At 34.8% G+C, this 17242-nt stretch overlaps 1 protein-coding gene across 2 annotated transcripts in view; it reads right to left on the reverse strand.

The window, feature by feature from the left end:
- The window catches only part of LOC127419990 (proto-oncogene tyrosine-protein kinase Src-like), an 82739-nt gene that overhangs the window by 20186 nt on the left and 45311 nt on the right, over window positions 1–17242 (reverse strand). Inside the window, exons 2-4 of one of the 2 annotated variants that reach the window (XM_051661875.1) lie at window positions 15299–15548; window positions 11868–11967; window positions 9562–9579 (exon numbers count right to left, since the gene is read on the reverse strand). In XM_051661875.1, coding sequence (XP_051517835.1) covers window positions 9562–9579; window positions 11868–11967; window positions 15299–15539 — 359 coding nt within the window. In that variant the 5' untranslated portion in view covers window positions 15540–15548. The remainder of the gene's footprint in view (window positions 1–9561; window positions 9580–11867; window positions 11968–15298; window positions 15549–17242) is intronic. The other variant, XM_051661876.1, reaches the window with a different exon arrangement.

Below are 17242 nucleotides of genomic sequence, written 5' to 3' on the forward strand. Positions count from 1 at the left end.
TAACCACCCCAGTGAAAACAATGATATATATGTATAAATATACACAAACACACAGATGGGCATATATTCATATTCATATTTCACAATACAAATATATTATTCATAAGGAGGGTACCAATTAAAATTCACGTTAATAAATTATTGATTGTACATCAGGACATGAAACAGTGATTCTTTGCTAGGTCTATGAGAAAATGAGAATGATAAAAAAAAAACAAGGTTGGGATTTAGACAACAATCTGTGTAGAAAACGATGGCTCAGGCTAAGGCTGCATCCCAATTCGCATAGGGCTCATTCTATAATTTAGGGTACATTCAATGTCCATTGATGATAATCATATATTTTCCAACCATTATCTTTAGAAATATCCCATTTTATCCATTAAGGGAAAGCATGTTATAATATCACACAAATATTTTGTGCAACCCATGTTTCATTTTTTGTGTTGTCCGTTTTTAGAGTGAGTGGGTATTAGGTTAAAAAATTTTTTATCAAAAATGTTAGTCAACATTATCTATATTTTCTTTACACTTCAGAAAAACAGTATTTTTTTAGATTGAGTTTTACATTTTAATAAAGAGTATATCTTATTTTTCTCATATCCACAAAAGTTCTGTCAACTATGTTACTAAAAAACACCCCCCTGTAACTACAAATGGTGTATCCCAAAACCATGTGACCAGCATCATTTTCCTCCGTGTGGGACATTTTGAACACATAATGGTGAGTGTCCTTTCATTTTTTTCAATATTTTAACTACAATAGCATATTGTCAGAGTATATTAACTGACTGTCAACTATGTTGGGTATACTGTTATGGTTTTAAATATTTTTATGACTTTAACTAAAATATATACTGCATTCAAATTTGAGGTTAACCTGATCAAGAAACTGACATGTGATTGGCCAGGCAAGGCCTACCATTGAAATTATGAGTCAAAATGGGGGGACTGTCAACTATATCAAACGTTACCCTCTAGGGCCAATTCTTGAGTAACATAGTTGACATAACCCTACTGTGTCCACTGATGATAATGATGATTATTTTCCATTAAAAATATACAACTGCACACTCTCTTACAAGTTTACTTTATTACCAATGTTTCAGCAACATGCTTTTGTTAAGGTACAATTTCCTCACAATGGAGAGCAGTATAAATAGAGTCAGTCATTACACTCAGGTGAAAGCAGTGACATCACAATGGGCGTTTAGTAATTAGCTAACAAGCCTGTCTCAACCAATTACAACAATTGAGAGATCAGGCTGATTTGTATGTCACAAGAAGCATTACATAAGCACATTTGAAACCATGAGATACAATTAAATCCTAAAGAGCCACCACATCATATCGTAAGAGAGCCCTATACACAAACCACATACACACACAACCATCAATTGTTTTAGAGAACTCCCAACCTTCAATTCAAGATGTGTACAAAATAGATTTCATTTCCTCATTTATAAAAAAAAACAACTCAATTCAAAATCAACATTCAAACCACGTGGCACCAAAGTTTTTAATCTGTGTATCCAAAAGGCTTCTCGATTTAGCAAGAGTTGATCCAAATCCCCACCTCTTCTTGGTAGTGATACCTTCTCAATACCAATATAACGTTATGATGCAACTGGATGAATATGTTCTGTAAAATGTACCAGAGATCCATTGCCCCTTATCAGACTAGAGTCTTGCCATTCTGCATGGATTAATGAATCCCTTGACATCACCTTTGAAAGGCCTGGAGCTCCAGACAGTATTATACTGTGCTATTCTGCATTCTATGTTCTACTAAATTTGGTTTGAGTTCTAGATTCAAACAAACACAATTCACAAGTAGAAGCAGTTACACTTTATTAGTCTACACCGGACTCTTTATATACTGTACACTAGTCTCCGACTAGCATTCCGTCAAATAAATATTAATGCCTGATATTGCACTCAGTACTGCATACTATAGAATGCATACTTGTAAAGGAAGCTGCTTATGTTACAGATCCATCACTAGGAAGGACCCTTGCATCAGGCACATTCCATTTCAAATTCAGGCTACAGTTGCTTATATAACGTAATGATGCAACTGAATGAATATGTTCTATAAAATGTGCTGCTAATGGGTAATTTATATTTTTACATCTTATAGTACTACGATGTTCTGTAAGTCATGTTTTTAATTCCCTGCTTGTTTTTCCCACATATGATTTACCGCAAGGACACATTATTAAGTAAATCGCAGTTTATTACACCGTTTATCGGAATAGATTTTCCAGTGTGAGGATGACTGAATGACGTACAAGGATATATGTGAAGTTACACTGGTTACCACAACGCACCACAACGACGGTTACCTTCTGGGATAGGTGTCAACATGCCTTGTAATTTCACAGGTGGAGAAGGGATCAAGTCAGACTTAACCAAGCAGTCTCTTAAATTACATCCTCTTTTGAACACTGTAAATGGAGGGTCCTGAAAAACACCAAGTCTCTTATCCGATTGTAAAATATGCCAATGTTGATTTATGATTTTCTTGATTTGCTCTGAACATTTAGTATATTTCATTGTAAATACAACCAAGAACTTTTTTGGCATTTCTCTTTTTTCTTGAATAGGTCTAAATGGGATTGTTTTTAAATTTGTACTTCTGCAAGTTGTAATTGTTTGGCATTATAGTCTCTGCAATAAAAACGAAGCCACTTGGATACACAGATTAAAAACTTTGGTGCCACGTGGTTTGAATGTTGATTTTGAATTGAGTTGTTTTTTTATAAATGAGGAAAGAAATCTATTTTGTACACATCTTGAATTGAAGGTTGGGAGTTCTCTAAAACAATTGATGGTGTGTGTGTATGTGGTTTGTGTATAGGGCTCTCTTATGATATGATGTGGTGGCTCTTTAGGATTTAATTGTATCTTATGGTTTTAAATGTGCTTAAGTAATGTTTCTTGTGACATACAAATCAGCCTGATATCTCAATTGTTGTAATTGGTTGAGACAGGCTTGTTAGCTAATTACTAAATGCCCATTGTGATGTCACTGCTTTCACCTGAGTGTAATGACTGAATCTATTTATACTGCTCTCCATTGTGAGGAAATTGTACCTTAAAGGCTTACTGCTGAAACATTGGTAATAAAGTAAACTTGTAAGAGGGTGTGCAGTTATATATTTCCTTTTGAAAGTTTTTGTCCTAACTTGCACCTCTAAACTTAAGGTGTGTGTTTGCTCAAGTGCCTCATTATAGCTATATTAACCATAAATAAAATAACCTTGTTTATATATATATATATATATATATATATATATATATAATTAACCATGGTTTTACTACAGTAGCCATAGTTGAATTATGGTATTAGTAGTAAAATCATAGTAACCACAAAATTATTTTATTACTATACAGTTTTCGGTTTCATATATTATTACTTTGGTTTGACTGAATATCATGGTTAAAACATGGTCACTATAATTTTACTACAAATACCAATGTTTGACTATGGTTACTGTTGTAAAACCATAGTTAATTTATTGCAAGTTAACACAAAACTATATCAGGAAAAAAAAATAAAACAATCCCTCCCTGTCTTATAATGGGCTCCTTAGTGAGCAGAACTGGATAAGGCAGTTTGATCTTGGTTTAGCCCAGTACTTGTCCTAGTTATCCTTACTATAACATTCTTGATTATACTGTGTTTACTTGCTCATTAGTTGTCAGGACATCATTTTAACCGGATTACTATATTTGTATGGACTGAGCATGTAAAGATGAAATAAGAGTTGTGTCATTATTTACTTATACGACTTTCTTTCTTTCATGGAACACAAAAGGCAGAATGTTAGAATTCAGTTTCAGTACTTTTTTTTTCTTCCTACAATGAAAGTGAATGGGGACTGAGGCTGCCAGTCACAAACATTCTGCCTGTCATTTCCTTTTGTGTTCCATGAAAGAAAGAAAGTCAAACATATGGGCTTGAAATTAAACGAGGTTATGAGTAATGACATAATTCTCATTTTGGGGGGATAAACCAATTCTTCAACCATTTCCATTCCATAGCCACATCCGCATTCAAAGCAGTTTGTAGTGTTTTACTATGACAAAATTCGGATGACTCAGAGGATGGAGTGGTGGTACCAGAGACCATTGCCCCTTATCAGACTAGAGTCTTGCCATCACCTTTGAAAGGCCTGGAGCTCCAGACAATATTATACTGTGATATTCTGCAGTCTATGTTCTACTAAATTTGGTTTGAGTTCTAGATTCAAACAAACACAATTCACTGGAGTTCGCTAGTTCGAATCCCAGGGTGTGCTGAGTGACTCCAGCCAGGTCTCTTAAGCAACCAAATTGGCCCGGTTGCTAGGGAGGGTAGAGTCACATGGGGTAACCTCCTCGTGATCGCTATAATGTGGTTCGTTCTCAGTGGGGCGCATGATGAGTTGGGCGTGGTTGCCACGGTGGATGTCATGAAGCCTCCACACACGCTATGTCTCTGTGGCAACGCGCTCAACAAGCCACGTGATAAGATGCACATGTTGATGGTCTCAGACGTGGCGGCAACTGGGATTTGTCCTGCGCCACCCGGACTGAGGCGAATCACTACGCAACCACGAGGACTTAAAAGCACATTGGGAATTGGGCATTCCAAATTGGGAGAAAAAAAAACAAAAAAACAAACACAATTCACAAGTACACAAGCAGTTACACTTTATATACTGTACACTAGTCTCCGACTAGCATTCCGTCAAATAAATGTTAACGCCTGATATTGCACTCAGTACCACATACTATAGAATGCATACTTGGTAAAGGAAGCTGCTTATGTTACAGATCCATCACTAGGAAGGACCCTTGCATCAGGCACATTCCATTTCAAATTCAGGCTACAGTTGCATGGCGTTTCTTATATTTACATCATTTATGCTAATAAAAATACTTGAGACCACTTGAAGATATAGAAAAATCATAATCGTGTATTTGTTGGCTTAAAAAAAAAAAAAATAGTAGTCTGTCGGCTGTTTTAAGAGAAAGAATATGGAACTTAATCTCTAGACCAGACACAGGTGAGTTTTCTGGATGATAAATTATGATTGTCAACTGATGTCTGAAAATGAACATGAATGATTATTCTCTAGCTTGATTTTAGCTACACTATATGATTTCAGTTGTAAAACAGTGGTCTATTACTGATGATTGAGGTTAAGACATTTCAAGTGATATATGGTTAGTCCCGATTAATTAAATTGTACAAGACAGTGAAATGTACAGTACAGGAACACTGAATAAATGAAAAGAAACAAGCCTCTAATTCATTGGTGTCCTTATAAACGTTAAATTATAAAAGGTGTAATGCATTAAAAAGCAATATGTATTACTTTATGTACATTGTGTTTTGTTGTATGTATATTGTGTACAATGTGTGTATTATGTAAAATGGATATTGTGTATTAGTGTACATATTGTTCAGTGAGTGTTTTGTATTCTGTAAATCTTATATATTATCTTGTAACTATGAGATGCAATGTTGGTGGAACTGCATTAATAAAGTGATTTGATTTCCATAACAATTTTAAATAAAGTTAAATTCATTCAAACTTTAAAATCAATCATTTTTAAGCAGTGTTAGAAAAAAATGATATCAACAAAAACATTCTTTGGATTGAACACCCATGCAATGCAATACCATTGAAGGTCTACAACCTGTGAAAACAAGCTCCATGCTTGATTAAGATTTTCATAATCTGTTTTAATCATTCAGAATAAAACAAAAAACAAAAAAGGTGCAGCGCATGCACTAACAATGGGGTAGTCATGATGACGGCATTCATCCATGCTGCTCCTGAAAGCTAATAGTGACAAAATAGTCGTGGGGGAAAAAATACAAATACAGATAAGGTACAAAAACCAAGCGCCTAAATATATCTAAACTAAACACTAAATAATTATGAAGCTGCTAACAGATTCTCACACTTTTATGTGCAAAACCTGAACCAGAGCCCCAGGTTAACTCTACTTCCAGGTCAAAGAGCTGTCACTCAAAATCTCACAAGCCAATGAGAACTCCTCTTTGTTAGCCCCGCCCACACAAAAGTATTGTGCCAGAACTGCGAATGAAAACTCAGGGACCATAAATGAAAACTTTGGAATTGTGATTGTAACGCGAGAAGCGCATTCGTAATTTCTGATCAGTGAACGCAAGCAGAGAATTTCGTTAACAAAGTATGCAGTTTATTTGAAGACTGGGTGTCAATTTTGTCTTTGATTTATTTTTATTTTTTTCAGTTTGCTTTCATTCATTCTCAGTTTATATTTTTATTAGTTTCTTGAAAAGTTACGTTCAAAACAATTGGCACACAAGTAATCCCATATAAAACTACCAAAATGATATTTAAGGCAGATTTATGATAATTTTACTGTCACTAGTAACCGTGCTGAAAAGATCACATGAATATCTGCAAAAACGTATAATTCTTAAAATTATTTTAAAAGAATTACTGCACATATGGCAGAATAGACAAAAGAACCCTTAATTATGTGTGTTACTTGAAGTGTAGCATTTAATCAGTGTCTGTAATGTCATGCAATTTGTCCGTAACACAGTTGACAAACTCGCTAGGGAACACATCATTTCCCTTATAATATCAAAAAGGTGTTTAATGCTTTAGCTTTGCAACTAGTAGATATGTGACATTGAAGAAATATATTAACTTAAACCAATAGTTGTTTATTGAGAAAGCACTTTGTTTTTGTACTTTTTTGTTAGCATGAAATGTACCCCCAACTATAGAATGAGCCATAGGTCTACTTAGCACAAAATTAATTACTTTGTGCTTGGCAAAGCACAAACTGTACAGTACGGTACAGTACAGTACTATGACTGTTGTAAGTCAGTTTGCCAGACATACTACCATGTCATACAGTTGCATATTGCAAAGTACTGTCTTTTGACGCTTATTGTTTGAATTTGCAGGTTAGTGTTAGCATCTAAGTTTACCATCTTAAAATTCATGAGTTTTCACGTTAGCATCTAGCTAAATTCGCTATATTAAAATTCAGTTGAGTATGCACGTTAACGTTAGCATCTAACTAAATTTGCTATTTCAAAATTCATTTGTCTGAGTTTCCACGTTAGTGCTAGCTTCTAACTACAAACGGCATTAAAATCCAGCTGTTTAAGTTTGCACATCAGTGTTAGTAATAGCTAAATTTGCCATTAAAATTCAGTTGTCTGAATTTCCATGTTAGCATTAGAATCTAACTAAATTAGCCATTAAAATTCAGTTGTTTGAATTTGCACGTTCGTGCAAGTACCTAACTAAATTTGTTACCTTAAAATTCAGTTGTCTGAGTTTGCATGTTAGCATTGGCATCTAACTAAATTCGGCACTTTAAAATTCAGTTGAGTTTGCACGTTCGCGCAAGCATCTAACTAAATTCGCCATTAAATTTCAGTTATTTGAGTTTACACAAGCATCTAACTAAATTTGATACCTTAAAATTCACTTGTCTGAGTTTGCACATTAGCGTTGACATCTCACAAAATTCGCCATCTTAAAACTCTGTTGTTTGAGTTTGCACGTTCACGCAAGCATCTAATTAAATTTGTTACCTAAAATTTAGTTGTCTGAGTTTGCACATTATCGTCTAACTAAATTCACCATTAAAATTCAGTTGTCTGAGTTACCACGTTAGCATCTAAGTTTGCCATTAAAATTTAGTTGAGTTTGTACGTTAGTGTTAGCGTCTAACTAAATTCGCCATTAAAATTCATTTGTTTGAGTTTGTACGTTAGTGTTAGCATCTAACTACATTCGCCATTAAAATTCATTTGTTTGAGTTTGTACGTTAGTGTTAGCATCTAACTAAATTCGCCATTAAAATTCAGTTGTTTGAGTTTGTACGTTAGTGTTAGCATCTAACTAAATTCACCATTAAAATTCAGTTGTCTGAGTTACCACGTTAGCATTTAACTAAATTTGCCATTAAAATTCAGTTGTTTAAGTTTGTATGTTAGTGTTAGCATCTAACTAAATTCGCCATTAAAATTCAGTTGTCCGAGTTACCACGTAGGCATCGAAATGCATTTTCAAATGTATTTATTTAAAATTTTCATTCGCACAAGCATCTGACTAGATTGGCCATTATAATTCAGTTGTCTTAGTTACCACATTATCATCTAACTAAATTCACCATTAAAATTCAGTTGTCCGAGTTACCATGTTAGCATCTAAATTAATTTGCCCTTAAAATTCAGTTCTTTGAGTTTGCACATTTGCGTAAGCATCTAACTAAAATTGTTACCCTAAAATTCACTTGTCTGAGTTTGCACAGTAGAGCTGCCATTTAACTAAATTCGGCATCTTAAAATTCAGTTGTTTGAGTTTGCACGTTAGCATTGACATCTAAATAAATTCGGCATCTTAAAATTCAGTTCTTTGAGTTTGCACGTTCACGCAAGCATCTAACCAAATTTATTACCTAAAATTGATTTGTCGGAGTTTGCACATTATCATTAACTAAATTCAGCATCTTAAAATTCAGTTGTTTTAGTTTGCACTTTAGCATTAGCATAAGCAACTACATTTGTTGCCTCTAAGGAATAATTCACCCAAAAATGAAATGAAATTTACTCATGCCATCCCAGATGTTTGTTTCCTTTTTTTATTTTTTTTTTTTACTTTTCTTTACCATGAATTTCCACTTTCACTTTCAAAATGTGAAAGAATGTGAAAGTGAAGGTTTATAGTAAAAAAAATGCACCTACATATTAATCTGTTTCTCAACCCACACCTATCATATCGCTTCTGAAGATATGGATTTAACCACTTGAGTCTTATGGATTACTTTTATGTAGCTTTTATGTGATTTTTGGAGCTTCAAAGTTCTGGTCATCATTCACTTGCATTATATGGACCTACAGAGCTGAGATATTCTTCAAAAAGCTTAGTTTATATTCTGCAAAAGAAAGTCACACACATCTGGAATGGCACGATGGTGAGTTAATGATGAGAGAATTTTCATTTTTCGGTGAACTAACCCTTTAAAAGTCAGTTTTTTGAGTTTGCATCTTAGCATTGGCATCAAATTTGCTATTTTAAAATTCAGTTTAGTTTGCATGTTAGTGTTAGCATCTAATTTAATTCACTATCTTAAAATTCAGTACTACTTTTTAGATCTAACAATTAAAAAATTGCCATGGCAGCTTCAATAAAATATTGTGATACCTTTGGCATACTATTTTCAAACTATCATTTGGGTCACACTAATTGTAATCTCACATTCAGTACTATATAGTACAAATAGCATGGACATTGGGATGTAGCCTAAACAATGTAAAACAGTGATCTCTAATACACCAAAGAACCAACAACAAAGTCAATATGAAGGACACGTATAAAATGGAAGTGAGAGATGTTTTAAAGGCATGTGACACTATTTCTGGACCACTTCCAGTCTGTAGAAAGCCAAACAAATCTCAGGTGGACAAGTGAATATGGTGAAATGGCACACTCATACAAGAACACAAAAAATTGATATTAAAAGTTGAAAGGAAAGAGCTGCTTTACCAACCTTGGGTTCAACTTTCTCCTACATAAAGAATGAGAGCATGTAGAAGGAAACAGAGGAGATTTGAAGAGATTTTTAGATTAAAAGCACACAGCAGAAGCTACAGACATGCCCACATGCTCAAAGCCTTTTATAAACAGTTCTCAGGTCATTCACAGCATTGGCACATTGAAAACATGCTGTTTATCGAACTCCACTGTGTTCATTACTGTCAAGTAGTTAAAAAAAAAAAAAAAAGGGAAAATAATTACTATAATGTGGATCTGATTATCTCTAAATGTCTCTGTGGTGATGGGGGCGTGGTCAAGCGACGTCTGTGGAGAGCGAGGCCGGGAGAGAAAGAGCGGTAAGGATTGACACCTGTGGAAAATCACCTCTAACAGCTGTTTTGTGTTGCAGTGAGAGCTGGAGAGGGCTAAAAGGGCAGTCCAAACCGCCGAAGGGGAGAGAGAAAGACGCACGCAGCAGTGATAGTGTGTGCATTTACTGATATTGTTCTGAAAAGCAAACCCTTCCGTGTCACTGAAAAGTATAAAATAAAAGTCTTATGTTGGATGTTTACCTGGCTCCGGCTTCCTCCTTAACAAAGAAAGCTAGAAAGTCGCAGTCTCTAAATGTATACTGGCGCATGATTTCGAAGGCCGTGTTAAGCTTGGTAATTAGTTAAAAAGCTGATTATTATTAAGGGCTTCTAGGACGAGGTTATGAATAGTGGGCCGTGTAACAGTGCAGTGCATTTTTCATGAAAACATGTTCAGGTTACATTTCGCCCCAAAATCAAAAGAAACAAATTTGACATTTTATTTTGCATAAAGAAAATTGAGCCTATTTTTAGGACCATTAAGATGTTTTCCACTGTGAAACAATTGGTTTCACTCATTATTTTTGCAATTCTGTTTGGTAAAATTTCTTCCTTACCATAATGCAGAAAGGATGCTTTACAATTTTTAGGTAACTCCCATCTTTAACGTAATACAATTTTTTTTTTTTAATAAATTAAAATCACCATAAAAGCAGTCCAAAAATGACTACTATGATGTATATATAATGTGTAATAATATATAATTTTTTTCCGCATTACAGTAATGACAATAAGTATTTTTTATATTGCGTTTTGTATTACAGTATGTGTTGGTCACATGCTTATATTTCTTTTGTTCTTTTAATTTTTTCCCAATCTCTCGTTCTCTCTAGTTCTTTTATTATTCTTCCTTTCGTTTTCTTTCATTCTTTTTTCTTTCTTTAGTTAGTTCTTTCATTCTCTTTCTTCCTTTTTCTCTCTTGTTCTTTCTCTATTTAATTCTTTTTTCTTTCGTTATTGCTTTCTTTTTTCTTTTCTTTATTTCTTTCATTCATTCTTTGTCTTTCATTCTCTTTCTTTTTCTTTCTTGTTCTTTTATTTGTTTGTTCGTTCATTCATTCGTTTGTTCATTCTCTTTCATTCATTCCTTTTCATTATGTTTCTCTGTGTTGTTCTTTTGTTCTCTTTCCTTTTCATTCTTTCTTCCTCTTTCTCTTTTGTTCTCTTTTATTCATTCTTTTTTCTTTCTTTCATTCTTGCTCTTTCTTTTGTTCTATTCTTTAGTTCTTTTTCTCCATTTATTTTTCTTTCTTTCTTTCTTGTTCTTTTATTTTTTATCCATTCTCTTGTTCATTCATTTGTTCATTCTCTTTCATTCATTCCCTTACATTCTTTTTTCTGTCTTGTTCTTCTGTTCTCTTTCCTTTATATTTGTATATTCTGTTCTCTTTCTTTGTATGCTTGGTTTTCTCATTCTTTCTTTCTCTTTATCTATACAATCTGGGCATGCTCTTTATAGATTTCAGGAGATTCCTCCATAGGCCTATACATTACACTGCATACAAATAAACAAATCCCCAGATCCGCTTTGTACTGAAACCAGAGGATATTACTGAGAGTGTTTTTTTTATCTTAACAGTAGCACTGTATACTGGAAAAAGGAAGTGAACAGCAAGTGTAGAGAGAAAGGAAAATGCTCCCTTTGGTCCAGGAAAGGAAGTGAAGGTTAAGACAAGCAGCTGAGCTTTTTTTGTGCACAGTAAGACCAAAAAAGGAATCAAGAGGACAAAAAGCTGTCATCTCACACAAATACAGTGCCTTCAGAGGTAGCCAGTTCCTATGGTTACCAACAGGAAGAGGGGGGCTGTGTGTGCTTTGGGGGGTACAGCAGCCAGCACAGCCGGAGCCCAGACAGATGAGACATGAGACATGCCACTTTGGGTGTGTCTATTGCCCTCCAGAGCCCTGTTTTCGTTTAGCGCGAGTGGGTGTTTGTGTTTCCCCTTACGTGTTATTGACAATCTGAAGTCGTTCTCCTTTCCTGAATGACAAATCGGAGGTGGTGCGTGACTCGTAGTCATACAAAGCCACGAATGTGGTCACGCCGACTATGGAAAAAAAAAGAAAAAGAGATATAGATGATTATTTTTATATATTCAATTTAACATTTCTTGCTTTTCATTCATGTATGATAAACATTTCATATACAGCTTATTTTTGTAATTCAATAAGTTGGTAATGCAAGGTGTTAAGTTGCGGTCACATATACCTTTGCACGGTGAAATTACACGGGCGAAGGAGGAGTGGGCAGATGTGAAGCATGTTTGAAACCAGCAAAAAACTAATTGCCAAGCAGCTTCTTTTTAATGGTGCAGTTTATACTCTGGGAGAATGAAGTTAAAAATAAACTCATTGCTAAAATGATATCCTTGTCCATTGTGAATATTTAGTGTAGCTGTGTACGAAGAAACGGCCACACAGAGGTCACTGCCAAACCAAGCTACTTCCTTTTGGTCAATGTGGCGAATATGCCAAAGTTCACCAAACTTGTACTCCATGTGAAAATTCTTCCCTTCCAGAAGTCTACCACGCAAAATTCGGTCTTTCGGCCGCGGAATTTTGCCATGTGAAGGTAAATGTGACTGCGCCTTTACAGAAATACAGTCTCATAGAGTCAGGCTTTTTGACTCATCATGAAGTCTGGTCCAAACTGCAGCTTATTCTGGCCAGGAACTGCCATCTTAGACAAGAAGGGACCAGATAACTATGGCTGGGTAACAGTATGCATTTTCCATTAATCACGATCTTCATTTGAACGATCCCGATACTGATTCTTACAATCCCAATATTGATTTTTAATTCTATGAGCAACTCTCTACAATGCAAGTAAACCACTCGCATATGCAACCAAATTTTGTGCTATGCTAAAGATGTCTGTGATTAACCACTGGCAGGAAAATGTTCAGATTTCACTCGCCACTGATTGAGTAGTATTGCGAGTACAGCAGAATAGTGGAGATTTTAACTGAACTACAGCCATATAAAACGGAACTGAATCTGATTCGAAATCAAATCTCATTTGCGAAAACGTATTGCATTGAAAGTTTCGCAAAACAAAGGTTGGCATCTAGACAAGACCAAGGAGCTGTATGAGCTACAGGTAATATTACCCAACCACAGGTTGTATTTTTCGTATTTTATGTTACATTTAAGGGGCGGGTAAATCTGAATTCAGTGATGTCACAAAGAAAAAGTGGTGTTAAAGAAAGTTGTAGCTCATTCAAATAATGCCTCAGCTGTCCCCATGAATGTTTGTATGGACACTGCAGATTAAGTTGTTGGAAAATGTTCTTAAATTTTGCAGTCAGAATTTCTGCCCATCCAATACTTTTTAGTAGGAAATAGATATTTTTAGCTGCCTTGTACCTACGTAATTACGATTTTGCAACCCTGCGGAATGATATAAATTTGTGCATCTGGACTTTGGAAATTGCATCTGATTTGAAACTGCCGTTGCCAACATATGCAGTATGCATCAGACAAGTGAAGCAGCCAACCATAGTTTTTTTTTTATGTAAAATTAAAGGGCAGGTAAAAAAAAATAAAAAATATATATATATGTTAGATATAGTGTTGAGTGTAATCCAATAACAAAGTAATTAGTTACTGTAATCAAATTACTTTTTTAGTTAAAAAAACTTGTGTAATGCATTACATTATAAATTCTTGTAATCAGATTACAGTTACTTACTTTCAATTGATTTAATTACTTTTAAGTTCATTATAGGGTTATGCTTATTTCTACTTATTTATGTAGAATACATAAATTATGGCCTAGTAACGAGTCACTGTGAAGATGAAATGTGAGGTGCTGAGTGTATGACTTGTGTGTAACAATGAACAAGGATGAAATATAGACATTATTTTTAAATTGTTGAGGGGAAAATTGTTTTAGAAGTAACAAGTAATCAGTAATGTGATTACTTTTCAATTAAGTAATTAGTAAAAATAATTAGTCATTTGTAGTGGATTACTATTTGTAAGTAACTAACCAAACACTGATTAGATACCATAATAGTCAGGAGCGCAACAAAGTTATACTGTTGCTCATTCAAACATTGGTGCAGCAGTAGCCGTAAATGGTTGCACAGAAAATACCGAATAAATTCTTGGAAAATTATCATAGATTTCACTGTCATAATTTACGTCCATCCAAATGTATTAAGTACCAATTATTAAATGGACAAATTTCAGCAAATACCACAAATTGTTTTTGCAGGAACTGGAGACTTATAGAAGCTTTATACTGTCTTTTGTGGCCCTGCAGAACGATATAAACTTGTGAATTTTGACTTTCAGAAATTGTGTAAAGCCACCCAATCCAATTTGAGCTTTCCGTTTTGGAAAATCCCTCGCCAACGCATCCCGTATACAGGATTGGGGAGTAACGGAATACATGTAACGGGATTACGTATTTAAAATACAAAATATAAGTAACTGTATTCCACTACAGTTACAATTTAAATTCAAAAAGTATTTTGATTACTGAAGAGATTACTTTGCATTTTATTGTCATTTGTTTCATTTAATATTTAGTCCTTTCAGATGGAAGACATTTATACATATAAATGATGCGATCCAAAGTGCATTTGAACAGTGGTGAAACACTTTCTTATGATGTGTTACATTCATACGAGCAGACAGAGAAGTAAGTTTGAAGTAAGTTTGGAGCAGAAGAAATAGAAATAAACCTTGTGTAAACTGTCAGCTTTACGCTAAGCTAAAATGTTATTTCTAGCCATTTTTCATGCATGTTACCAGGCACGATCATATTTTTTTTAACAAGAAAATTCACATTGGATCATAATTTCTTTTTTTCTAGTAAGACCTTTGATATTAGAGCAAAAATCGTATTCTTGATAATTATTTTTGTATTGTTTTCCTGTAAAAATATCTATAAGATCAATTTGATTTATCTTGTTTTAAAAACAACACTGCATAAGATATTTAGGTTTTTCAGTGAATGTATTTTTAACGTGTATTTTGTCTTACTGTACTGGCAGAGTTTTTATAGTCAAAACAAGTGAAAAAATCTACCAGTGCTGAAGAAGTAATCCAAAGTATTTAGATTACATTACTGACCTTGAGTAATCTAACAGAATACGTTACAAATGACATTTTACAGCATGTATTCTGTAATCTGTAGTGGAATACATTTCAACAGTAACACTCCCAACCCTGCTCGTATGCATCAGACAGTCCATTAACGGTCAGTAGGTGTTCTGTCTGAGGAAGAGCCCTAAAATAGTCTAACTCACGAATCTCATGGCCATACACTCAGATTTCAGTGCTTATTTCCTCAAAAAGTCTGACTGTTGAAGTTACCAAAAGCAGAACCATGCAGACGCAACAATCCCTGATTAGACTGTGGTGTATTACCCGCTAGCGGGCCTCTGTGAGGTGAGGTGATGCTGTTATTTGTGGAGGTAACACCTCCGAACAGCGCCTGCTCTGCATTGATGACGTTCGGCTGGGTTCCACGTCTGGTGCCGTCCACCGGCGGGCTTCGGTTGGGTGTAAATGATGATTGGTTGGGACTGTGGTGGTGTCCTCCGGTGCCGTCATCTAGACTACGGGAGCGCTGGCCTAGGTCTTTGGGTTTACTTTTGGTCCCGCCCATGGCTAAGGCCTGGAGAACAAAGAGACATTTATTAAAGTTGACTGCTTTTATACCACTTTATCATTTGCTGACGCTTCTATCAAAAGCCTTAATTTTCTTAGAGTACTGGATGTGGCGTTCGACTTTTGCTTTTATTCCATTTAACATATATTTTACATAAAAATAAACTGAATGCAATTTGTAACACTAAAACACTTCAAACTAATACTTCACCCCATCTGATTCCAGCGTAGTCTTTAGAGACTAGCCTGTTTAAATGATTTATGCATGAATTTCATTAATTATTCACAAACCAAGTATGCATGCAATATTCTGTTATTCCTTAAATAACACAAATAAACAATGATACATGTTGCATTAAAATGTCTTTATCCAGTAAGATATTTTAAACCACAAATCATTGACTGTACAAAAGGAAATGTCCAGATCATATTTCACCACGAATTCAAAGATATAAAAAGAAGAAATTATACTGAATAATGATACTGTTCATTTTCATAAAATGAAGATATTTTAGGACCATTAAGATTTTTTGCATTGTGACAATATTTTCATAACAATTAAGCACTCCCTCCCAAATTCCCATTACTGTAATGCAAAAATGTAATTCTCATTACTAATTACAAATACAGTAATGAAAATCATTCTGCTAGGACATTATATATATATAAACAGTTCTGCTCAAAAGTTTGCATACCCTGGCAGAAATTGTGAAATTTTGGCATTGATTTTGAAAATATGACTGATCATGCAAAACAAGTGTCTTTTATTTAAGGATAGTGATCATATGAAGCCATTTATTATCACATAGTTTTTTGGCAACTTTTTAAATCATAATGATAACAGAAATCACCCAAATGGCCCTGATCAAAATTTTACATACCCATATATGTTTGGCCTTGTTACAGACACACAAGGTGACACACACAGTTTTAAATGGCAATTAAAGGTTAATTTCCCACACCTGTGGCTTTTTAAATTGCAATTAGTATCTGTGTATAAATAGTCAATGAGTTTGTTAGCTCTCACGTGGATGCACTGAGCAGACTAGATACTGAGCCATGGGGAGCAGAAAAGAACTGTCAAAAGACCAGTGTAACAAGGTAATGGAACTTTATAAAGATGGAAAAGGATATAAAAAGATATCCAAAGTCTTGAAAATGCCAGTCAGTACTGTTCAATCACTTATTAAGAAGTGGAAAATTCTGTGATCTCTTGATACCAAGCCAAGGTCAGGTAGACCAAGAAAGATTTCAGCCACAACTGCCAGAAGAATTGTTCAGGATACAAAGAAAAACCCACAGGTAACCTCAGGAGAAATACAGGCTGCTCTGGAAAAAGACAGTGTGGTTGTTTCAAGGAGCACAATACGACGATACTTGAACAAAAATGAGTTGCATGGTCAAGTTGCCACAAAAAAGCCTTTGCTGTGCTAATGCCACAAAAAAGCCCGGTTATAATATGGCCGACAACACCTTGACACGCCTCACAGCTTCTGTCACACTGTAATTTGGAGTGACGAGACCAAAATAGAGCTTTATGGTAATAAGTGCTATGTTTGGAGAGGGGTCAACAAGGCCTATAGTGAAAAGAATACCATCCCCATTGTGAAGCATGGTGGTGGCTCACTGATGTTTTGCGGGTGTGTGAGCTCTAAAGGCACGGGGAATCTTGTGAATGTGAAGGCAGCATGTTATTAGAAA

The sequence above is a fragment of the Myxocyprinus asiaticus genome, chromosome 29 (genome assembly GCF_019703515.2).
Source record: "Myxocyprinus asiaticus isolate MX2 ecotype Aquarium Trade chromosome 29, UBuf_Myxa_2, whole genome shotgun sequence".
NCBI classification, from domain to species: Eukaryota; Metazoa; Chordata; class Actinopteri; order Cypriniformes; family Catostomidae; genus Myxocyprinus; species Myxocyprinus asiaticus.